Source organism: Apteryx rowi, unplaced genomic scaffold, assembly GCF_003343035.1.
Source record: "Apteryx rowi isolate R43461 unplaced genomic scaffold, aptRow1 scaffold_1193, whole genome shotgun sequence".
Taxonomy (NCBI): Eukaryota; Metazoa; Chordata; class Aves; order Apterygiformes; family Apterygidae; genus Apteryx; species Apteryx rowi.
The window spans coordinates 51,710-77,371 of NW_020447412.1; the positions used below are offsets into that span (position 1 = coordinate 51,710).

Genomic DNA, 25,662 nt, shown 5'->3' on the forward strand with positions numbered 1-25,662 from the left:
CAGAATTTCCAGATATTTGGCAGCCTGACTGGAGCTGCTTTTGTATTATACATCCGACTGGACTGCCATATATTTGAAAATTCTGGATGCTTCTAAAATAAATGCAGATCCCTTTGCAGAAAGTCCAGTGCATCAGGGAGTTGTATCATGAACTTAAAATAGCGTGTGCTTAAGTCAACTTCACTGTGTGTATCAAGGTGCATCCTAATACATCCGATTTACTTCTCGGTAGGCCATGTACATTCTGAAATACAATGAATGGAAATCCCAGTAGTGAGATATCTCAGTGATACCAGTGCACATACCCATTACATTCACAGACCTGGACCTCAGTCCTCTGTTCTGTGTCCTTCATTCTCCCACCAATTCATCCAGTTCGCAGTCTCTTTTCTGCTTTGTTTCTCTTGCCATTATCTTCTCCTACAACACCTGTGCTTCCCAAATTAGCATCCTGAGGGAGGCCTCACTTGTCCTCCTGCAGTCTCCAAGATTGTCTTATGTTCTTAATGTGTACCCTTATTTATCTATGGCACATCCTTCTCATCAACCAGTACCTTGTTCTGAGCCAGGATTTCCAGTGCCAGCTCAGCTAAGTAATTGCAGACACTTGGATAGGAACTATTAAATGCTTTCTGTGCCCTGCCTAGAGCATACAAAGAGGTTACTCTGTGGCCTGTGCAGAGCCTCTAACTTCACAACTGCTGTAGGATGTGGAGTCAGGTACAGTTGCTGCTACATAACATTTTCAAATGCTTTGAACACTGCTAGTAATAAAGAAACCAGAATCTAATAGTTTCTGTCCTAGCATGTTAGCTAATCTTGTGGAGAACATCATTGTAAAGATCTTGAGCGAGGCACAAGTTTCTCTAATGAAACTATGTGAATTAATATTTTACTTGAATAAAACTGAGTTGATGGTGGAACTTCACGCTGTTTAACATTTAATCCTTTTGCAAGATTGGGACAGTGTTTGAATGATGTGTATTTTTAATGAGTTTAAAATATTTCAGAAATGAGAAGTTGTTTAAGCCAGCTGACTTGATTGTATTGTTTTTCACTTTTGCAGGCTTTATAAGGAAAAACTGAGAGAGTATCAATTCAAGCGACTGAAATATTTCTATGCAGTGGTAGAATGTGATTCTCCTGAAACAGCCAATAAAATTTATGAGGAATGTGATGGATTGGAATTTGAAAGTAGCTGTTCTTTTATAGACTTAAGGTAAATCTAATGGTGACTTTTTTTTACTTGTCTGGGAAGGGGGAGATTAAAGCCAATTTAAAATAATTTGAAATAAACTATATTGTCTTTATTCTGTAACCAAAATTATATTTTTGAGATAAATTATATAAGCAATAAGTTGTCAGAATTTCCTTTGGGTTTCTTTTTTATTTTTTTGAGCATTTTTGCTGGCAAATGGAAAGTTTGAGAGTGAATCTCTCCACAGAGATACTATTCTCAGAGAAGTCAGGTAAAATGTTATGGTTGCATCTTCAACCAGTTGCTACAGTCAAGAGAAGTTGTAGGATGCAGATTTAGAAAGCAAGAATACGTATTGCTGTTCTCCCCTTTTCTTCAGCCAAGGGTTCAGAGGAAGTGGTTCTTTTTCAGGATTGCTTACCACAGAGCAAGAATATTGCTGCTGTTGTCTTGAAGCTGCAATAGACTATGCTAGTCCCTATGAATGAGCTGGAAAGCTCTAACATTTTGAAAGCCGTGTTTAGAAAAACAGGAATTTCAAATTACAGTTGTACTTTAATTTTTTTTTTTTGTATTTAAAAAAAAAAAAGCTTTCTAGTCTGAGACAGAAGACAGGTTACTAAATCATATTAAATTTTGACAGAAGCTGGCTTTGTCTGCTGGGGCTCATATTATGGACCCTCTCAGAAATCAGTGAAAGATAAGATTTGCTCTGAATCATTCTCTGGAGCTTAATTCATCTGCTTTGAATCACTCTGGAGAAGACGATCTCTGCCAAATGAACGTGTAACTTTTCTGTTATTGTTACTATAGCTTTCAGGCTTTTAGACATAGAAAGATTAACGTTTTACAACAGCGACATCTGTTTGAAATTCCCCAAAGCTCTTCCTAATCTCCCACCTACTGTGTTAAATTTTAATGTTGAACAGCATTTATCATATTACACATTCATGTTGATTTAAAAAAAAAAGGGGGGGAGGGAATAATTTCTCATGTAGCACACAAACATGAAGGTTTTTTTTATCTAATTTCTTCTGGTGTTACACAAGACTTTGCCTTTTTAATAGCTTTTTAATAGTTGCAATGTTAAAAGATGTACCAGGCTTTCTTAAAATGTTTTGAATTTTTGGCTTATCTGTCTTCAAGTGTTATTTAATACTTTTTTCTTCTGAATTTTTAATTTTAAGCTTCCTGAAAAGGCGATTCTTAAAAACAACAATGAAAACAAACAAACTCTGGCCCTCTCAAACTGAAAACTATTTAGCTTTCTCCTCCAACGTGGTGGTGTTATACATAAAACCCCTGTGGAATAGCTGTGCAGAAGCCAGACAGTTTTTTGTTTTTTTTCTTTTCAGACTTACCAACTTTTAATTTTAGCAGATTCTTTTGTGTTGATATACAAGAGTTGTGAAAAGCTGAGACTGTTTATTCCTTTGAAATTTCACAGTGTATTTGAATAACAACGTTTTATCTGCTTTTAAGATTTATTGCAGATAATGTTACATTTGATGATAAGCCAAAAGATGTAGCCTCAGAAGTGAATGTAGCTGCATATAAGCCAAAGTACTTTACATCTGCTGGTATGGTAACATCAAAGGTATCTTTACAGTGTTTTTATATGTTTTTCTGATTTGTTTAGTTTTATTGTTAGCTTATAAATTGTATAAGTAGTAGAGAAGATTCCTGCTTATACTCACCATTGTACAATGAAAATATCAAACACATTATGAAATGTGAGCATGTTACAAAGTCACAAGCTGAGATGCTATAGATAAGCTTGAATTTTGGATTTTAAGAGTTTTAGCTTATTTGTTATAAACTAAATACTGTATTTTGACCTATTATACCATGCTTAGAAGTTACAAATTGAATTACAATTTAAATCTCATGTACCTGAAATGCTTATTTGGATGTAGTTCAAGAAGAGCCTTTTGGTGATAGTGCCAGGCTTAAGACAGTTGCTTCTCCTTGTAGCTATTCATTCCTGCTCTGTCTTTTGTGACAGCCAAAACATTCATTCACTTCATGCATGAAGTGAACCAAACTGAAAGAGTGATTATTTGAGAAATAAGTAATTTCTGCTGGATCATTTTTCAGACAGATCTGTTTCATCTTCCAGTTGATGGTGAAGTTGGGCAAATATTTTTGTTGTCCCCATTGCAAACCATTCATGATTTCAGGAATGAGTTGCTGCTGGAGAAGGAGGAGAGAGCTGTTGGTGGCTGCTGCCTCAACTTACCAGTACCTGCTGCCACACATCAAATTTGGCTTGCAGAGATTTAGTGTTTTCTGACCCAATGTTACAGAACCCTTCTAATGCAAGAGGAGACTTCTTCATGCTTTCCAGTAGTTAAAACTCATCAAAACCCTCTGTTGTAGAACAAATTCAGAAAAGTTACAATTAAATTGATTTTAGTAAATTATTATATTACAGCTAATTGATGTTGTAGAAAAGATCAGTTAATAGCTTAACACTGCTTCTTACATGGAATATGTAAGCCAATTTTCTCTAAAAACAGACTTACAGTGATGAATTTCAGTATTTCAACTTCTACATCTGGCATTCTTCTTATTTTTAAGATAGATATCACGTGGGATGAAACGGATCATGAAAGAGTAACATCACTTAGCAGAACTTTTAACAAAGAGGAACTTCTTGACATGGATTTTCAAGCTTACTTGGCTTCATCCAGTGAAGAAGAGGAAGAACAGGAGCAAGGTACTTAGATTAATAAATGTTGTCCACAAAGTCATTAGTTACGGTATTTTTAACATGAATTTTTTAGATATATACATTCCCTATATTTAGAAAGTGCTTTAAACATGTCGTCTTTTAGAGGGACAATATTATGCTCCTGATACAAAAGCTCTGGTTAAGTTCTAATATGAAAATAACCTACCTTTCCTCCACTGTTGTGTGTGTGTCATTTAAGGAGGAAGGAAGTTGGTGGTGAGAGCTTTGATGTGTTTTGTTCACCCTTTGCAAATCAGGAAATTAATAAATTGATGGTGAGCTAGTGAAATGATGACAACGAGCACAAGGAGAAAGGTAGTTCTGGGCAATTTAAAGTTTCAGATGTCCATTTCAAGCTGACCTGCATTACCACCTGCTTGACTTATTGGACAGTTAAGACTTATATGTAAATAAAAGCTCATTTTGAAGAAATTTGTAAGGCTTTGATTTATACTGGGTAACGTGGAAACTGTAGAGTTCTGCAAAGGTACTGAAATGTGTTTGGTTTTTTTAGTTATATACAGATTACAAAAAAACAGACTCTTCCACTGTTCTCTGCATAATAGGAAAAGACACATACTGTTTTTTTTTAATCTGTAAGTTCTCTCTAAAGCCACAGCTGAGATTCATTATGCAAACCTGATTTTGATTCTCCAAATAATTAATATCACAGGTATGACCACAAAATTGCCAAATTTTTTTTGAAGACAAAGGAAATGTTTCTGCAGTACAATTTGAGAAGCAGATGATTAGCTGAATTTGGAGCTAAAGATTATTTAGAAAATTCATTAGTGAGACAGTTTGACTTAAGTATATCACCCTAGCTTTAAGCAGTTTTCTTTTATTTCTGTACTGCCAAATCTCTTTGCCTGGTGTAATTGATTTTAATTAACTCAAGTATAATCTTTATAATTAGATTGTTTTCAAATACTGTAGCAAGATCACAGGTGATCTGAAACATGGTACATTTTCTTTGTTGCTGATGTGATTATTCTGATAAAGAAAAGATGCTTTTCTTCCTGCATTTGAATAGTTTATCTAAAGATTGTGGTGATTATTTGTTAACTGTTCAAAATGGGTGAATATCTGCTGTCTTTTTGTGAAGTCTGAGAAACATTGGTCAAAAATTATCAACTGATGGATGAGAAATTATTCTAATTATTGAGACCTTAAATATCTCCTTTTCAAATAATAGGTTGGACTTCTGGATGTAAAAAAATTTTCTTCCTTTTTTCTCCTGTTCTTCTCTTACCTCATTTTTTCAGTATACCTTAACATTTCTTTGACAAATTTGGCAATATTTACTTTAATCTCTTCAGTTTTGAGATAAAAATATTTTTGAGAGATGGAGGTGTTGAACTTTTCCCTCTTCAGAGGAAAAGTCTTAGTTTTAAATGTGAAGTGGTTGATGACTAAATGAATTAGGCATAACACTAAATGCAGAAATTTGCTTTTAGGTTAATTTAGTGATTTGTCCTCTTCATGGGCCACTGTATGCATACTAAAGTCTCTACAGGGCGAGGAGGTCCTGAACAAGCTGCCTGAAGACTGTGCTGGGTGGCCTAGACAGGACATTGAATCTGTTCCAGACCTTTGAAAGTGCTGAGGGAAGTGGAGGTTGTACAGAGCTTCTGCACTCCAACATTTGCTCTTCGTGGGTTACCAGAGGAGTGTGAATAATAGTGGAGAGAGGCTGTGCTATGAGCCTTCTGGTACTCCTAAGCTATAGATTTTATATACTGAGGGGAAAGGCAAGTAGCAGAATTTGTTTAAAGGAATTTTAGAGAGTAGTGGTAATATCTTTCAAATGCTTTTTGGTTCTCGCAACTTCTTGAGAATATAAAAAGAATGTCGTCTAACTTCATAAGGTACGTAAGTCTTCTGTGTATGGTGTGCCAACATGTTTATAAATTCCTGAATTTCCTTGTTTGTTTTCAGTCTAAAACTCAGTATGCTCTTATTAGATGATATATATAGCCTAAAGTAGAAGGAAAAGAAAATGTCATTAAGCCTTAACTAGGTCTTTCAAATAGGTGTGAAAATTGATTTAAAGTCAACATTAAGATACCTTAGTACACCAGTGAATTTTAAACCTGGAAATGTCTGGCTTCCAATGATGTTTTGAAAAGTAAGTTATTAATAGAGGAATTATGTTGCCATGTCTTTAACGTGTTCCTGATGTTTTATCCATTGAGTTATGTGATATATGACAGGATTCCATCCAACAGAATTATGTGGCACTAAGCACAAATGGGGAAAATGAATTTCAGCTGTTTGAATGGAAGTGACAAGAAGGAAAGAATGTTCTGGACTTCTATTCATTTTTTTTCACTTATTAAAATGTTTTATTTATAATCAGGTTTTTGTTGCTCTGTTCTAGTCTGTTATTTAATGAGATTTTTCAAGTAAAAAATGTCTGCCATGACTGTTAGTTATTACTAGTATAAAACAGTTTTGTAATGTCAGGTATTTCAGTGACCTACTATGCTATAGTTCATACCACAAAGTATCTCCTTTACATTGCTTCTGAATTTTCTGTTACTTGAACATGTTTGTTCCAGTCAGTAATCCTTTCTGCTGTGCATCAAAATCTAGCCCATAATGGCTGTTCTGACCATGAACAACCAGTGACTCAGTTTATGGCATTTTAAAGGATGCTTCAAATTAAGCATACCACTTTTATGCCTAAGCTTTTGTTCTGTTTTTATCTTTCCAAAACCAAGATCTTTTCTGTTGTTCTGCTCTATACTGGAAGACAGAATAACTGAAAGACCAAATAAACTATATGAGAAAACATTTTTATCAGTGTATTTTTAACTAGTTGTTCCTGTATAGGGAATAAGTCTAGTGAATTATAAAAATATGTAACTGTGTCTAGGGAATTCTGTGTAGAGCGCTGTTCTCCACAGTAGGAGTTTGGGCAAGTAGTGTAGTCTCTTGTTGTATTGGAGTTCTAGTACAACGCTCTACAAAGGCAATAAATCTGTTTTTTGCTACTACACTAATGTTAGAGGCACACAAATGTAGAGACAGGAAATGTAATTGTTGGGAAAGAGTGGCTGGGTAGTGTTTTAAATTTTTTCAGTAATGCTAATCTTATTTTTACTGATTAATGTTAAATAAAATCAAACTATTACCTCTTTTGTAATTTTGAAATATATTTGGCTCAATAACTCTGACTAGGTATATAAATTTAAATGCATTTTTAATTTTATCAAGTGACAATACAGTCCACTTTGCTTTTTTAAAAATGAACAGTGGAAGAAAGTATACAAGTATTTACTTGCTAGAACTATTACAGAAGGATAAATAATGGAAGATGATGAAAGTAGAACATGAAACTATTCAATATTGCCCCCAAATCAAATAAAATGTGTTAAACAGGATATTATTGGCGTTGGCTTTTCTCCCTTAACCTTGTGTAGCTGCTTTGGCAACTCTCAGGTGTTAGTGCTCTTTTGACAGTAATAAAGATCTGACTTTTTAAGATATTTCTGTTGAGTTAGTTTTGGCTTATTGCTAAAATACTTCCTAAGGAAGCAAGCTAGGAGGAGTTAAACAGTTTATAAATTAGCCAAGCCTTGGTGGAATTTCATGGGACAACGTAGAAGCACCACAACCTGATTATTTTCTGTCTATGAAGCAACAGAAGCTTGGTGTAGTTGATGCAGGTGCTGGAGATTTTCCAAAACATGTTTGCAGGAGCTTCTATAACAAAATGTGCTTGGAAGACCAGCAACAAGGGGTCATCTCAGCTCTTCTAATAAGTTCATACAAGCTGTTGAAGGCGTCCAATAACTTAGAATGGAAGGATACATCTATGTGTGTGTTTGCAGGCCAATGTGTCCCTACTCTGAAAGGACTAGACAGGAGCCAAGTCTGATTGAAAGCATATTAGTCTTGGCTTACATCTGGCTGGCTCAGAAATGTGGCTCTAGGAATCCCAATCACCTCTGCACAGCCAGATGCCTAAAGGCCACAGCAGCTACAGTCACCTGGTTTGCAAAGTGCCTCTGACAATTGCATCCAGTGCACACCACTAAAAAGGTTACAGTATCCTGACCTGAAACAAAGACAAAAACTAAAAAAGACCAAATGTAATGCTTACCATTCATTTACTGTTATCTGTTTCTGGGAGGCTGTTCTTCTTATTCTTTCAGTATCTATCTTATGCCTGAAAAATATTTTGCCAGAAGATGTCTACCTTCACAGGCTTTAAATATGATTATTTTGATTACCATGAATTTTAAATATTTCCTTTATTATCCTTTTGATGAACCACTGGGACTTGTACAGCTTATTTGGAGTGTTCTGGCAATGTGGGAAAGTAGGTTTATTGTTCTTCATTTTTCACTATTTTCTGGCTCAAAATGTAGGTCAACCCATTTAATTTTTCATATCCTGCTACAGGATAATGCATTACCCTCTTTATCACTTGCTACTGCAATTTTGCAGTGTAGAGCTCTTTATTCTTAACTCTGCTTGCCTATGTGTATGGTTTATTTTGCATCTGTCTGAATTTAAGTAACTACACTGGATAGAATTTAGATGGTTAGTGTATTTTTATGGTATGGCCATGGGTTTCCAGATCAGTAGCTGAATTTTCTGATGTGCCTTGATATCATGAGGGAGGATTTTTTTTTTTTTTTCTGTCTTTAAAGTAAACTCAGCTTTGCAGGTTTGTTGTCAAATGTGGTCTACTATTATTTCTCTACTCTCTTTTAGTTTGTAAGGCTGAGTAAAGAAAAAATTATCTACTCAGCCATTGCTCATCTTTTCTTTTTAAACTAAGAATATGTGATCATGTTCTCGTAATCACAGAACACTTGGAAGAAATCAATTTAACCAACTGACACTGCTGTCAATCAGCAATTTAATATATTGAGCCTCTGCATTTGTGTTTACATTTTTGAATTAAAGCTTTTTGGAAAAAAATAAGCAGAGACCATTGTATTGAAAAGTTTCTGACCTGTTTCAGGAATTTAGTCAACTGTTTTTTCCCCTTAATTTTTCTAGTTGTGTTAGCATTTCCATTACTAATCTTCTTTAAAAAATAAAGAATATACTTGTATTTTCAAGCTAAGTTTTAGCTGCTCGTGCATTTTTCCTTCACATGTTAAGCTTTTTTTCTCTTAATTGTATTTCTTTCACAATGCAACTGTTAATGCACCACAATTGTTTTGGACTAAAAAGTCTTTGAACAAGCTGTTGGCAGAAAAAGACTTCCTTAATATCCATCAGAAAGTGGTTCCTCGTTAGGCATTACAGTGTGATAATTGAAAGCTAGCAACAAGATTATTTGAAGTCTGAACAAACTTTGAGAACATATTCAGCTCTTTTTTCTTTCTCACAGCTGTTGTCAAGTGTTCTTTAGTTGCTTATAGAATGAAAAGCCTTTATGGATTTTTTTGGAGGTGATATTTGAATGTTTCTAAAACTGTTATTTTTGACAAAAGAAATGCATGTTTTTTCTAAATTAGAAAGTATGGCAATATGCATGACCATTTAAATTTCTTCTCTTAGAAAAAATGCTTTTAGTGAGGGGAAAAAATACTCAATATATTGAAATACTAAGTTTGTATTCTAAAAATTCTTTTAGCAGTTGCATAAAGTACTGAAAGAAGATTTATTCATAAGCAATTCTCCTGACAATCATAAATACACATCAGTAGCCCCTTCCTTATCCAGTTTCACAGGAGCCTTTCTTAGTTTAAGGATTTCTTCAGCTCTCATCCAGTATAGTTTTCTTATCATTTCACATGACGGCAGAAAGAAGAAACAACAAAATTGCTTCGTTTTCTTCTCGCTCTCCAGAACTGAATGACTTTTGCCTGCTGCCTGAGCAGATGCTTCCCTCTGAGATCTCTGCTATCTGTAGGGAAAGTGGAAAAGCAGCTGCAGTTAATCGAACGGTCGATTTTGCTAGTCCCAGCTAACAACCAGCACCTTATGGTGGTGGGCTGTGGAAGAGAAGAAAACAGTATCACACCTAATTTCTAGCCAAACACCAGAGGTCGCTCTGTGCTAGCTTGCAGCTGAGGTCTGGCTTTCCTGATACCAGTTATACTGTCCATGCAACTGTAGGAAGCACAGTCTCACTGTTAAAAGAGGGAAGAAAACATGCAAAAAAAAGACCAAGCCCTGCCCCAAGCCTAGCTTTCTATTGTTCAAGGAGCTGCGGCATCTTTAAAGCCTTTACAAGCCTGTTTATCTCTGAAAAAGTTTTTAAAAGCTTATTAGAAGTCACATTGCAATTGTGTTTCACTAAAAAAAGAAAAAAAAATTCATTCCATCTTCCTTCATTTGTTAATTTGGCAAGTCACTGAATATAAGGGTAAGAATAATTATCTGGCTTTTCTTGTAACAGAATGTTGCAAGCTTTGTTAAAATATAGCACCTTATATTTTCAGAATGCTCTACAGAACTAATTTTTGAGACTTAGGTACTACTCCGTTGTAAGGGACTCTGAAACTAATAATTTGAAAATGCAAAGTCCTATCCATGATTTCCTTTGGGCAAATTTTTCTTGTTCTTTTAGGTACTTTTAAATTTCATCTGCTAAATACGAGAATTCTAAAATTGGTTATTTTTTCTGGGAATTATAGATGAAAATATGAGATATTCTGTTGGAAATTATTTACGCGCCTTATCTGTTATTAACTTCAGACATTAACTTCAATTTATCATTTTGTTGAGGTTGTCTGTAATAACTTTAAATTCTTTTTTTAAGGTGGTGATGTAGCTCATGAAAGGGAAGATGACAAACCCAAGAGAAGCCAAAAAGATGATGAAGAGCAAATTGCCAAGTACAGAGAACTTTTACAAAGTATCCAAGAAAAGGAGAAAAAACAGGAAGAAGATGATATAGAAATGGAGGTTAAATGGGTTCCAGGTAAGCTTTAATTTTTTGTTTTACTAACTTGGATCATTTACAGTACTGGCCTCCCAATATGGATATAATGTAAGTTGTAGGATTTATAGTAGTAGAAACTGACCTTTTTTTCCCATAAATTGAAATCCAGATGGATTACAGTGAGGAAAATCGAGGAAATAACATGATGGAGCTCAGTTCCTTAGCTGCAAGGTTGTCTGTGTAGTTTATTTTTTTGCCAGTCTTTCTTGTGCTTGCATTTTCATTCATCATTTTATAGATTTTTTTTTTTTAATAGAACTTGTGTTTGCCATAGAATCATAGAACAGAAGACACATCTACACTTTTAAAAAGGAAAACCAACACGATTTGGAAACAGCATAAAATTGGAGGAGAATTGCTTTAAAATCTTTCTGACTTAATGCTGAAGACTTGGGAGAAAAGAAAAGGGAAATGAAGTCTGACTTTCCAGTGAGACTACTTTGTGGGAATGAAAGCTACTGGAAAGAAAACTTTTGGGGGGTATTTTGTTGTATTTGTTGACATCCAGATTTTTATCTGGAAATCAAAAAAGTGACTTCAACATACAGCATCCCAGCAGAACTCATCCAGAGATCTGAAAAACAATGTCTATTTTTTCTTTCATAAAGAAAAGACATTCAAACTGATTTTCTCTTTTGTTTATGGGTGTGTGCTTTCCCTGGGATGTAATGCACCAGTTTAAAAACTCGCTACATCCAAAAAGGGAAAGGTTTCCCTGTGGCCTCTCTTCCTTGCCGCTGGCCCTGAGCTCATGCTGGCTGCCTGTACCAGCCCTGGCACTTCTTAGAACCTTTATAAGTTAATTTCACTTGCTGAAATGGAGAACTACTCTTGAAAAGAAGAAAAGATCTGGATCTCTTCCTGTTGAGTTAAGCAGCCAGATAGGTTCATAGAAGCATTTGGTGAATGCTCAAGGGTTGAATTATGCAGCCCAGAGAGCAGGGAAGTACAGCATTCCCTTTTTGGGGGGCATGTTATATTGGCTCAGTATGTGTGGAACTGCAGCCTATGTAAGGACACAGCCTCATCTCTTACTGTAAATAGTAAGACCAGAGCCATACTAGAATCCAGTCTCTTCTCCATAGATGTCTTAATTCTATCTGGGAATGCATATCTAATTATCTGATTTACACTAATATTATTCTGTACTCACTCAGGGAGAACTTCTGTTAAATAAAAATGCTCTCTTTTTAAATCCTATTCTGGTCTGCAGTAAATTCAGTTCAGTTGAATGAATTAATTTTATTCCTAGGTTTGGATAAGATCTGTATTTGAAGGTATGCAGTGGCATTAAAATCGCTGTGAATTTTCAGTTGTGCTTATATAATACCAATCATATCTGACATTTCTCACAAAACTTTAGGGGAAGTATATATCATGTGTTATCTGATGAGTGCTTACTAGCACAGCAGTATCATCATGTTTTACTTCTGCTCTCCACAGTGTGTCAGTATTTGCATTCCTGAAGTTGCTTTTTAATGTCTTTTAATTCATTGCGTCACTGAGCATTAAAGGCAGATGAGTTTTCATACATAGGTAGCTATGATAAGATTTTTACAAAGATTCGTTGTTGCCACCTTTCAGAGCAAAGCTGGAAGCGATAGTAGAAACAAAGTGGTGTTGTTAGGAATGTGTTCTGAATTTATTTATATAAAATAGATAGTTAGGCCAGGCATTCTTTAAACAGTTAGAAAAGCTGGCATTTTTGTGTTGTGTTTGAAAATATGTTTGGGGTTCTTTTATTTGTTATACAGTCTGTCCTCCCATGTAAGAAGGAGTCTTGTAAATTGTATGAATGAAGTTCTGTAAATTAAAAAATCGAAGCAACCTAATGTGGTGACGTAGTAAAGAATCTAGAGCGAACCATTCCCTCCACAGAGGGAATGCAAAATTGTTTTAAGGATGACTGAAGGAAACTTAGTAGCACAGGGAGAGCAAGAAGTTTGCTGAAGGGTTCTGGCTCTTAAAACTTTACCTTGCATGGTACAGGTAACTTATATTAACATTTAGGAACTGTGGTAGAGATGGAATCAAATTCCCTTGTACAGGAGCTCCTTGTTTCTTTGCAATTGAATTTCACTTTAGAAAATAGGCTTTGTTCCATATTTCATCCAGTCCAGCCCCTTCCCTACTGCACCTTCTTGTGAAGCTCCTATGGCTTTTGGTATATTCCCGTCTTCCTTGAGAAGGGGGTGGAAGGGAGTGGGGTTTATGCACTGAACACTCGTGGTCCTTCTTGTCACTCTGACAGGCCTGATGCTAAAACCATTTTGATAAAAATGACTGACTTTGTCTAGAGTCAGTTGGATATCTGTGCATTGTTTCTGTTTGTTCATACAGTGAAGGGTTGAATTTGCATATGTGCACAATGAAGTTTACATTGGTAGTTTACAGCATTTGATGTCAGTTTTGCAACCGTGGTTTTGCAGTATATGTTAGTGTTTCCTAATTTCTTACCCTAAAAAAGTTACAGTATTATCAGAGATCATCAGAAGTGCTGGAAATTGTAGAAGCATTCATTTGACTCTTTTAGTTAAACCAGTTATCTCCATGAGGTCAGTCAGTACTGCCATTAGCCCCTGGAATGCAGCCCGTAGTATTACAGGGATAGATATATAGATATATACAGAGATGCATCTTTTCTCCCCCCCCCATCTGTTGCATAGAAGAAGAGCATTCATACTTTGGAAACCTGGGTTCAGTTTGTGATGTTGTTACTCCTGTCCAACTTGGCTTCCTTGCCTCCTGCTTCTTGTCTCTGTCCCTATAAATCCACTTTCAGATTCCTGTTCCTGTTCTGCCTCCTTCATCCTTTTAATGAGTTGGATGGCTTCCTTCCAAAATAAAAGTGTTAAAAGTGGAGTGTCGTAGTGTTTTCACATCTAATGTCTGGCAATGCTTTGGCCTTCATTGATTTCAGGCAGCACTTGGAGAAGAGGTCCTATGCACCCAAAAGGGATGTTTTTTGAGGGGAGCTGTTAGGGTGGACCATGATTGGCACTTGCTGAACAGTAGCTTTTAACTCTGGCAATTTATGCAGTTGAGGTTATGCCTCCTTCTCAGAGAAGTACATTAGTTACTACATTATTTTTCCTTAAACAAACATGCTCATTTAAATTCCAAAGCAATTTAATTGTGTTCTGCTTGGAATGTTTTGGGAATTCAAAAACAGTTTTTGTTATAATCTCTTAAGACTCCTTAACTTCTTCAAAACTAGTTTTTGTCTGTTAAAGTATTTTTATTATCAAGCTCTGCCTTAATCTACTTCACTTATTGCAAAATCATTTTCCTGCCCAAATGTTTAATATAAAGAGAATTACAATAATTAAACCTAGAATTTTTTTCAGTTGAAAGTCAGAGATTTGAATTAATTTAAAAATTTGAGTTTTGGCACAAATATTTACACATGGTTATAGAAAGCATACTTTGTGAATGATTCAGTTATTCTTGAATCATAATAGTTTTAAATAAACCTCAGAGCCAGCAAAAATAAATTAGATGTAGTTCCAACCCTCTATGGTCTGTTTCTTTCAGGTGCAAAATCAGTGTTATATTTAATCATCTATCTGTTTTCTTAATGATATCTGATTTGAGCAACAATTACTATCCATCCTGATCCATCTCCCAAAGCTCCATTAGAAGGTGAAGAGGGAAAAGACCGCAGTTGAATGTGTTGATTATATTCAGCCCATTTTTCATGCAGTTTTTCTTACTGAACTTGAAAATTAATCCTTTGGGAAGAATGAAATGTAAATATTTAGCTAGGCTTAAAGGAACCTTTAGAATTTGTTTTCATCCAGAGTAGAACAGCAGGCAATCATCTCCTTGTAAAGCGCATAGAGAACCCTGACTGCATGTTGTTACCAATTATATGGAGCAAAAAAACGCTTGCATGGAGTAGAGGGCTCCATCTGCCCCATTGCTTCACGCGAGTTCTGACTGCAGCGCGCCACCCTCAGGCAGCCCAAAGAAGTATGTGCTCAGTGGGGCATGTGCTCAGGTGGCACTAGCTTTGTACATGACATTTTAGCTGCTGCTATTGGTCCCATATCTTGATGGCTGGTCCTTTAGAGAGGTAATACTCAGTGTTCTCTTTTGCAGGCTCTCCCTGAATGAACATTAATTGTGTGTGTATATATATTTTTTTCCTGCTTTGGTATGCTAAGAGGTAGTGAAGGGATAAAGGGTGCAAAAAGGAGGAAAACCTGACAGGCTACTGGGCATTTTTTTCAGGGAGTTATACTGTGTTAGGTAGGATGTCTTGACAGTGGCTTATTCTGTCTTTGGGGGTGAAAAATTCTAATGTTATCAGAATATTTCTGTCAGCCATTCCTTTTGGCTACCTATAACAATATTTTTTTCTTGATAAGGTATACATGCAAGATGAACTTGCTGGTTTAGATTTCCTGCGAATAGAAGAGCATCTTTTTAGCTTCTATTTTTTTTTTTTTTGGTGACAGTTATAAGTTGTTAAACTTGCAAAAATTTTCAAAATTAACTGTTAGGGAAGTAAAAATTCTGACCTGGCCTCTCCCCCTCCTTGCCTCCAGCAGTTTGAGAAGTCATATACATAGGTTTGTTACAGTGCTATTTATCATGCTTTTAATTCTTTAGTTGAACTATGATTAGTTGCTTGCTAATATAAATTAGTTTCTCCCTCTTCATGGTCCTTATTTGTGAAGATTAAATAAAACTTGTGTGATTCATTTGTTTGTACTAAATTTTTTTGATATAGATAAGGGTACAAATTAGCCTTTTCTATGGACAGCTAATAATTCTACCTAAAGTAGACGATTCGTTTTCCCTTCTGCCATAAAAGCCTTCTGACCACTTAAATACACTCTTACTCTCGGGAAGTGGTCTGGACAGTTGTTTCGAAGTCATTCTAATCTGTGGAGAAACTCTAACGCCTTTCACGAGACTGCCAAATACCACAAGAAAAGGCTGTATTTTCCTCCAAGTCCTTCTGTGCCAGAGGGATCAAATGATTCCATTTTCCAGGCAAATATATCAGAAATTTTGTAACCCCATTTGAGATTTTGGTGTGTCTGTCCGCTCATCTCTCTCTGTCATGTGCATGCTCGGTCTGTCTCTGTTGCGCTTGGTCTGTCGCGCACACGCTGTCTCTCTTTCCCTCTCTTGTTCTCTCACATGCTCTTTCTTTCTCTGTCTCTCGCACGCTCTTTCTCTCACTGCCCCCCCCCCCCTTTCTGGAGATGTAACATATATTTCTTAATCTGGTATTTACTCTCTTCAGAGAGAATCTGCAAGGTTGCTACCTGACTATTAGCTTTTTTTCCACAAAATACTGCAAAATAGTATCCAAAGTAATAGTAGTTCAATTTCTGGGAAGCAGATGAATCTGCTTTCATTGACTTTGGAGATGAAGTGGTGTATTGTATGTATTTGTTCTGGTAGTATCACATGGTTTCTTAGTGAGCAAATTAATGGTGGACCTATATAATATCCTTTATCATGGATTTGCATTTGTTTGCTGTTTTAGTACCCAGTTTTTGTTGTGGTAATTGTTTGTGACTTACTGTTAATTTTGGCTCCTATCATTTTTTGCTTGTTTCTTTTCTTCATATAAGGCACGATTTAATACATTTTTAGATCTTGTCTGCACTTCATGTTTCAGGCATGTTGTAACCAGCTCTTGAGCCTTTGAATTATTTTTGGAGCATAGACAAGTGCAGGAACAGAAATTGGTGTTTGCAGTTTTTCAGGAAAATGATCTGCCTCCTTTTCTAGGGACAGGTAGAACTGTCCATGAGGCTGCCTGTTTTTTTCCATTATGAACTCTGTTTTTAGTTCCTCATTACTGAGGAGAGCTGGAAGAAATGATGAGGAGCTGGGATTGGCCAAATGAGAAACCTTGGGTTGGGGAGAAAGAATGGGATCTAGTTTAGGACATCTGAAGAGGTCAGGCTGTGACTTCTGAGCAATAAAACTGGTATGAGAAATGGGAGATTAGGATTTGGTAAGGTGAGAGCTGGGCTAGGATGGTAGGAAAGAGGCTCTGACAAGAGACAATCGGAGTGAGTATAATTGGGAAGAGGCGGAGAGGATCAGACTTGGAGGGGAGAAGAGAAACATGATTCCTACATGCTCCAAAGGTCTATCAGTCATGTCGTAAAAGAGGATGTTAACTATAGGATATCTGACTCATTTGTTACAGAAGTTAAAAAAGTGTGTAGTGAATGAAGCAAGGATGGTAGAAGGAAAAAAACTGTTTCATTGCTCAGGCTGTTACCTTCTGCCAGGAAAGTGGATTCTCTCTCTTTCTGCCACTGAATTCTGCTCCAGTGTGTTGCAAGGCAAGTCAGTTAATCTCTTTACATCATGAAGTTTCATTTTTGTGAGTGCCCATCATGATACCTTTTATCTAATGCAAAGAAGGGCTGAAAGTGTATAAGCTGCATCTGAAATCAGTAGGAGTTGTCCTCGTAGCATGTAAGTGCTGTTTAATATAAAGATTTTTTTGAAAAAGCATTCCGGAAGCGTGTGGAATTTTTCACCCAAAATGAAGAATGCTTTTAAATTCAGTGTTTATTCTGGATTTACATATTCTATCTGTAAAATGGTGACACTCCAGTTATTTAATGAATTCTATTTTTAAGGTGTTGTTTTTCCACCATTGAATACTGTAATGATACATGTTATAGAAAGTTCCATTCTGTTTCTAGAGTAGGGTTCAAATTATTGCCTATAAATTGAGCAGTGACACAAAAAATATCGAATAGCTACCTGTTAATTATCATCTATATACTAAATGGGGTTAAGGTCCTCTGGAAAAGGTAAAATGTAGTCATGTGATGAAAAACTGTTATCAGAATTCATATTCACAAAAGGGCTAAATTAAATATTAGGACGTACTTGTGCAGCTTCAAGTGGTAGGCTTTGAAACAGTGTCAGTCTGTGTTAAATTATGGAGTTTAATGTGAATCTAACACATTCAAAACTTACTATTTGATCCCGTTAAGCTAGAATTATTTAGAGACAGTATATAGCAAATCTGTGGTGTACGTTTTTCTAGGATCCTCAGAAAACTGTCATGCTGTGAAAGTAAAGAGGAAACTTCTTTCAGTAAGGCATTTAGTGTGCCATCAAACCTTTTCCAGCTCTTGACGGGTCAGGAAATGCAAACTTGAGAGCTCCTCTTAGACCATACCTGTAACAAAAGGACACCAAAGAAGTGAAGATCTAAGTCCATGGTCTAAATGGTTACAATTCTTCGCAGAATCTGGAGAGAGAGAGAATGGTACTCCTCTCTTTTGATCTTTCAGATCACATAGCTGCTAAATACAAAAATTACTTTTGGTAACTTGGCGTGGCTAACCAAGTAAGAGGATTGTTTTTCTCTTGCTTCATCTTTTTCTTTCTTTGGAGTCATTACAATTTGAATTGGTACCCAGTGATAACAGAATATATTCTTTTATACACTCTGTAATTTTTTTTGTTACTTTGAGAGGTTGATCTGTTTCGAGTAATCTGTGCCCTTAATCTCTACTTCTTGCATACAAATACTTTAGGAAAAAAAAATCTATCTATCTTGAAAGTATTGAATCCAGGTTTCCTGTCATGCCAGGAGTGTACTGTTTCTTATGTTTAAGATAGCTTTCTATTATTAAACTAGTAAGGTACTAAGTAGCTTTAAAAATAATTTTGTGAATTGAAACTTCTAGCCATTTAACAGGAAAATAGACTTCATTAATCAAAGGCTGTCAGTAGTTAGGTAGATTGTGTAATGCGGGGATAGTACTTGTTCAGTAATTCAGAGTATTACAAATATTTTAAGATAAAAAATAGCCATTTCTATTTTTGTGGCTTAAAAAGCATTTTCTTTTATTAACCATCTATTTATAGACATACTAGAAAAACAATGCTATTTTTTGTCTTTAATAGGGTGTAATTTTCTGATTGCAATAGTTTGGGTAAAAAAGATACAACCCAAATCCAGAAAGCTTGTGCTTTTCTGTATGACCTAAATATTTGAAAAATCCTAAGCCTCTTGACATTTTAATATGCTTTCCTCTTCTCCTGTATCACTTTAATTTTAAGTGAAAATACAAGATTTCATACTTTCTTGTCCCAAGGGTTACAGCAGAATTAAAAGGCTGGATGACTTGGAAACGTCTTGCCTAGTTTGACTTAATACATACCATGTTCTGACAGTAGTTCATAATGCAAGAAATTCTTTGGTTTATTATTTGGGTTCTTCTGGACTTTTTAGCTGCAACTTTATTTTGACTAAATTTTCAAAAATAATAGCTTATTGTTCTCTTTTACAATAAAGGATGAAAATACACTAGTTTTCAGAGATACTGCAGTGTTCTCACAGTATTATCACGAGGCAAAGCTTCAATCAAGAAGATGCTATATATCAATTTTTATTATGTCCATGAGGCATATAGATATGGTTACAACTGGATAGTAACTCTGTGTGAAACGGACAGCATTGGTCAGAGGTGTAAGCCAGCTGTTTGGAGATGGTTGTATGTTCTGGTCATGATTTAACTTCTCAGAATCTTTGCCCCATACCTCTCCTTGTCCTGCTTTTGTATCTAAATCTTTTGTACTTTGTTTTTTCTGCTCACAAAGAATGGGAATGACTACACTGTATTCAAAGTGGTTTTATGAGGCTTAACTAATTATAGTCAGGTACATTAAATTTAAGGGTGGTTGCATATGTATTATTGTGTTACTCTTATCCTTAAAAAGTGGCATCTGTAGACTGAACACTAATGACTGCAGAGGGGACAATTCTGAGGAACAGCAAGAGTGTTGGGAATCAGGTATTGCATAAGTAAGCTCTTCTGACTCTTGTACAATTTATGGTTGGATAATTATTTTATTTGAAAAAACACATCCTTGTAAACTGATATTTTTTGTAATGATGTTGCTCTGAGCAGTGTTTATATTGTTTTCATTGACTTGTTAAGAAAAAAACAAGACTTCCTTTAAAAAGGAGTTGATTTAAAAAAAAAAAAAGTTCAGTTTCATCTCATTTCCTTTAACTTATTATTTTTTGATCTAGGCCTCAAAGAAACTGCTGAAGAAATGGTCAAAAACCATTTGGAAGGAAAGGACAACCTAACTCCATGGCAAAAATATTTAGAGAAGAAGAAAGAAAAACGAAATCTTAAAAAAAAAAGAAAGGTGATGTTTGCTTCGGTCATGTTTTTTCAGTTTTTGAAATTGTTGTTATTTGCTTGGATAAATTTTAGAAAGTTGTGTAGCTTCCAATACTATTTTGAGATTTGAACGTGTAGTGGTCATTCATTTGGAAAGACTGAGTGTTCCTCACCAAACCTACAGAGTTAGAGGATGTTCAGGGTAATACTGGTCATACATAATATGCTTGCAAAAATGATCATCTATCAGTCTATTTTTAACTCGTGTAACTTTAAAGATAAATGAGTCTAGTTGAAAACCAACTGTTCTGGTATACTTTTGAATGCATTCAGAAGTGTCTTTTTTGCTAGAATAAGCTCATCAGTGTGAAGTTATCATTAGAATGATAGTTGTGGTTTGGGAATTTTTTGGTCTAAAATGATAGAGACTTTCATCTCCCCAAAGCAGTAGCAGCAAAAAGTTAATAGGTCTGAAGAACTACTCAAATTTCAAATTGCAAAAGAAAATTAGTAAATAGTAAATAATTTTTTGTACGAATGACAAAATGGTCCTGTAGCAGTGTGAAAATTGCGGTTGCTTTTTCTTTCTACATACAGAATGCAATTGTAAATTGACTGACTCCTGTGGTGGTAATGTGCAGAAATAGGCAGAGTAATGAAACCTTAGTGTAGCTGCTAATCTAACTTCCCCAAATTCTTAAATTATTCTGAATCTAATTCATGTTACAGAATAATGTTTATAAGAGTAATTCCTGCAACTTGAGGTACACTGTCCATTCCAGTCAATTTTAAATGGCATCTGATCAATAACTTCTTAAATCTTTTGGAAGATGAGTGATCTGAATTTAATATATTGCACTATTTTTTTGCTAGCATAACATTCTGATTTGGTCTGATAAATTAAGTCAGAGTTTTCATAGTTCTTCCAGTAATTGAATTTATCCTTTTAAATCCAGGTTCACGTTTTTTGAATTTCAGAGCATAAAGTGAGGCTCCTTACTCAAGTTCTTCCCCAGTAGAGTTTTTTGTGGAACATAAAATAAGGACATAACAATGCTGTGATGCTGTGTCAGATATATGTTTTTTTGCACACTATATTCTCTCAGTCAGAAGCCTCATCTGGGAAGGAGCAGGGCAAGTAATAAAATGAAACTTCCCCAGCGTACCATAATGGCTTTTGGATCTGTGACTTCCTGAGCTGGAACTGGTGCCATTTGGAGAATGCTATGTAACTGTTCTTATTTTAAACAGAAGTGGTATAAATTCTTCAGAAAGAGTAATGAAGTAGTGAAGAATAGAAGAGTGTGTTACTTGTAGTAAGGCTATATTGTCGGTCTTTGTAGGAAATAAAAGTGATGAGGTAATAATTAGGTACACAGAGCTATATTCTATGCTTTGATTTTATCGTTGAAGTTTGAAAACTGCCTCCTGCGAAGCCAAAAGGATTTCCTCTTGAATATACACCATAAACTTAGTATATGGCACATTTGGACTGAAAACTGTACCAACTAGAGAACTTCCCAGTGTGTTTTCCCAAATGTAGTGACAGACAGTCTCTTAAAATCATTCATTTTTTGTAAACATTATTTATTTGATCCTGTAATTTGTTGATATGGTTAGCTGGTGCACTTTATAGTCTATGGATACATCTATTAAAGATCCTTTGAATATGTAAATTGCCCTTCTTTGGGTACATAAAAAAAACTTTATAGTTCAGTCTTTGAAGTGGATTTTAAATTGTTGATTTGTCTTTACTTGCAGTTTTTAGTGTGTTCTAATTTTATGAAGTTCAGCATATAGTATTTCAGTTTTCATGTTCATAGTCACTAACAGAAGGAACTTTTAATTTCAGTGAAACTTACATAGTAGTTTATATGTTGATCGAAATAATGTTTATGTTTTGTTACAGGCTACTGCTGAGAGAGAATTGAGTGTAGATGAACTTCCATCTGAAGTTGATCTCAGTGACCCATACTTTGCTGAAGAGCTTGGGAAAACAGGTAGGTCAAGACGGGTAACTTTTCTGGAATAAACGTGCCTTTTCTTTAAATAATGAGCTTTAGAAATGAAGTCAGGCTAGGATAAATGCAGAGATGGCATCTTCAAAATGAGATAAAGTAGATGTCATTTGCCTACAATTGCAGGCAGTAATGATGCATATTGTAGTACATGGAATGGTAGGGAAAATATTTCTCCTAGCTTTCATCGGAGACCATCGTTTAGTCAACTTCTGGGGATGTCTATTGGCAACAAGCAAGCCATCTAACCCCAAAATATTCCAGAGGAAAAGAACTTCATTGCCTTGGAACCTTGTTTCCTTTTATACACGTGAGAAGCCACATATGTATGGGCCCCTTTGAAGTTTGGGTCAGTTAGATAAATATGTCAAATATTTTTGCATCATATACAAAACAAGTTTTCTGGTAGCTAACAGGGAGGTGTAGGTGGTAAGGATAATGGCAAAGAGTAAGATGATGTGGGAAATAGCCTGGCTGAGAACAAAACCAAATACCTCTTGTCTAGAGATTAAAAAAAAAAAAAAGTGGAAGCATTTTTTTCCTTTTTTTTTTTAATTACAGATTAAATTTGATTTTTAAAACAGATGAGAACTTGATCTTGTTTTCAGGCAGATTGTTTTACCTTTTCAATTTCTTCCTACTTGTTTATTTATGTATGCGTGTATGTATGTACATTTCTGGTAGTGCAGCTGGTACTGATTGTTCTTCACAAAGTTGTCGTTCAGAAGAAACTGATTTTGTTTGCTATTAGTCTGATGCACGTTTTTACTAGTGTAGTCTGGCCACCTAAAAACGCTACTGGTGAAATAATCTTAAAATCTGTGGTATTTTTTTTAATTGAAAAATTTAAACATGTTTCCACAGTTTGAAAATATGATTTATTTTTCTCTAAATAGACCTTTAGTGTACATAGCCTGCTTAAATGGAAAACAGAACTATTCAAGTTTTCAGAGTTATGATGATCTAGTACTACATAGATAGCAGACTTCCTTTATTAATTTCAGTCTAGGAATTCATTTAGCATGATAATATGAACATCAAGACAGTGTTAAGCTATTTTGAAATGTAGTATTTTAGGAAATAACTTGTCTGGCTTGGATTTTTAGGATACCTTTTTTGCAAGCTTCTTGGTCCAGTGTTTAAGTTAGCTTTTGCTGTGGTAACAGCAAATTTGTTCTGACTACAACTTTGGTTAAAGTTTTATAGTGGGGATAATCAGGAAGTGTAAGTTTCTGGCCTTCCGTGCTTTTCAGAGTCAAAGCCTAAGAATGACTCATGAATTGTATATTTTTTAAAAAGTAGCAACAGATTTACAGATAATCACCACTCTTATTTTTTTCAATTATAGCAGTGTACAGTCAAGTTCCATTTTAAAAAGAATTCACTTAGTTTAATTTGAAACCAGCCGGCATAGGCTTATATCCTGATTGTTTGTATTGGGAGAAAGTAAATACAGAAAAAAACGTGGACTTAAATGTCTTAATGAGCTTATCTGTATGTCTAAATATTCTGAAGTATAGAACAATAAGGATGAATCCTATTCATGTTTTAAAGAAAATATCACAATTTAAGGTGTCGTGCAATGCTGTTTTTTTGCCTCGCTTTCCTAGTGAGTAGGTAGCTGAGTTGTGTATAGAATATTTCGGAGACTGCTAGGAAGATCCCATTTCTTCAACTGCTTATTTTTGTTACTAGCAAAAATGTGTAGGTGCTCTTATAGTAATGTTTGATGTTTCAATATTGTATGCAAAATCTCCTAAAAAAACCAGTTTCTTCAGCATTATGTGAGAAGTTCTTTGAGTCATGACAGGGCTCAGCACAGATTGATCGTATCTACAGTTTAACCTTTCTGTCCATAATATGGAGAATGGACTTTTAGTGTGCATAGAGTCTTACCAAACATGGGGATGGTAAAACAGACATAAAGATTATGCAAGTGAAACTTTTGTTTGCAAGATTACTGATGATCTACTGAGAAGGAGGAGAAAAACAGAATGCAGTGAGCCCTGGAGCAGTTTTAAAGGGAGAGTACAGCGGTTGGCTGTAAGCCAGTTGACATTTTAATGATGATTACACAGCACAACTTTGGCCTTCACCAAGTTTACCCAGAACAACCTCTGTCTCATAGCTGGGGTTGTTCTTAAGCACAGCTAGCTTATCCAGTTGGGGAAAAGGAGTTATGATGATCTTTGAACTAGACTGTAGCTTTGCCAACTTTGTATCTAGGGTACAGGCAGTAATAACTTGAATGATCGTAATTTTTCATAAGCCTTCAACAATTTCCCTGAAAGATCGAAATTTCTCCCTTAAACTGACTGTCAAATGATCTTCGATTATACTGAAACAATATGTGACAGGATATGTTTGCAGACTCAGGTGGACCAGAGCAGAAACAGTGAGGACACAGTAGTGCTGTTAGGGTTTTGGAGGGGGTATATTTGCTCCCAGGCTAGACTGACTTGTTCACTGTACCATGTATGGATCTGTGTAAGTTAGTTTTTGACAAGATGAGGCAATTGGAGGGAAGCTGGATTGTAAGATGGTATTAGACAAACGGCCTATTTGAGCAACAGTGGTATGAAAGAAAAACCAGAAGTTATGAGAAGTCTACTCAAGCATATATTTGCCAGGCTTGTCTCTGTTCCAGAAAACTGTTTATGAAGCAGGCAGTGATTCTTATGATGTGGAGTGCCTCCTCTCAGGAGAGGCATGGTAAATTCCTTGTGCTTGTTATGCCCAGAGAGTGCCCATGGAGGGTGCAAGCATGTGCTAATTAGCACTTGTGAAATTCATACCAGTGCTTTCTTTGGACAGAGTTTTGTATGTGCATAATCCCTAAATGTTTTTTCAGTAGTACCATGGGCTAAAATGTAAACCGCTGTATGTATATGAGCCTTTAGGCTGTACTTAAGCAGCTTGATTCTAGTTTAGTATTGTTAGGAAAGAATAGCTTGCCACTCTTGTTTTACATTAACGTATATAATTTTTTTTTTTAAAGCTGTAAATCTGTAATTTGGCTTGGCAAGTTTCAGTCTTAGTGTGTCTGTTTCCTTGGGTCTGCGCAATACAGAATGACTATATTTTAACTTAAACTGTTGCAAGACTAATAGCTGAGTAATGCAATTGCTTATTAACAAGATAGCAGGCTCCTGCTTTTGGAAATCAGTGGATAGCTTCAGAACAGCTGTATCTATTAAACATAGTTTCTGTTAATTCTTTTTTGAGGAAAATTATACATATATAAAAATTTATATAATTTTATATATATAAATATTTACTAGTACAAGACTTAAATATACTTTGTTTAATATTAATTCATATTTGAAGCAACCTACAGCTAAATAATGTATCTTATTGATAATTGCTGTGTTTTTTGAAGAGTTCAGAAAGACTTCCAATAAAGAGATTTTCAGTAACACACCCTGTTATTAACAAGATGTAAAAAGCTTAGGTACAAAGGAGCCTTGCAAGTCAAACTGAAATCCATGAGACACTGAAAAGAAAAATTCAGTTTTATGGGTGAATGTACACCACTAATCAAGGATAATGTTCTCTGTGCAACCGTCCCATCTTTCAATATTGTGTTTTGTAATGGAATTAATAGACAGATTTTAATGTCAGTTTGAAATCTGATTACCTTGGACAATTTAAGTAATTTACTCTTA

The 25,662-nt window shown here is 35.4% G+C and overlaps 1 protein-coding gene across 2 annotated transcripts in view; it reads left to right on the forward strand.

The window, feature by feature from the left end:
• Positions 1–25,662, forward strand: part of ESF1 (ESF1 nucleolar pre-rRNA processing protein homolog) — a 38,017-nt gene that overhangs the window by 6,351 nt on the left and 6,004 nt on the right. For both annotated transcript variants that reach the window (XM_026086526.1, XM_026086527.1), the window contains exons 6-11: positions 1,067–1,219; positions 2,681–2,795; positions 3,779–3,917; positions 10,663–10,824; positions 19,883–20,004; positions 21,889–21,979. In XM_026086526.1, the coding sequence (XP_025942311.1) occupies positions 1,067–1,219; positions 2,681–2,795; positions 3,779–3,917; positions 10,663–10,824; positions 19,883–20,004; positions 21,889–21,979 (782 nt within the window). The remainder of the gene's footprint in view (positions 1–1,066; positions 1,220–2,680; positions 2,796–3,778; positions 3,918–10,662; positions 10,825–19,882; positions 20,005–21,888; positions 21,980–25,662) is intronic.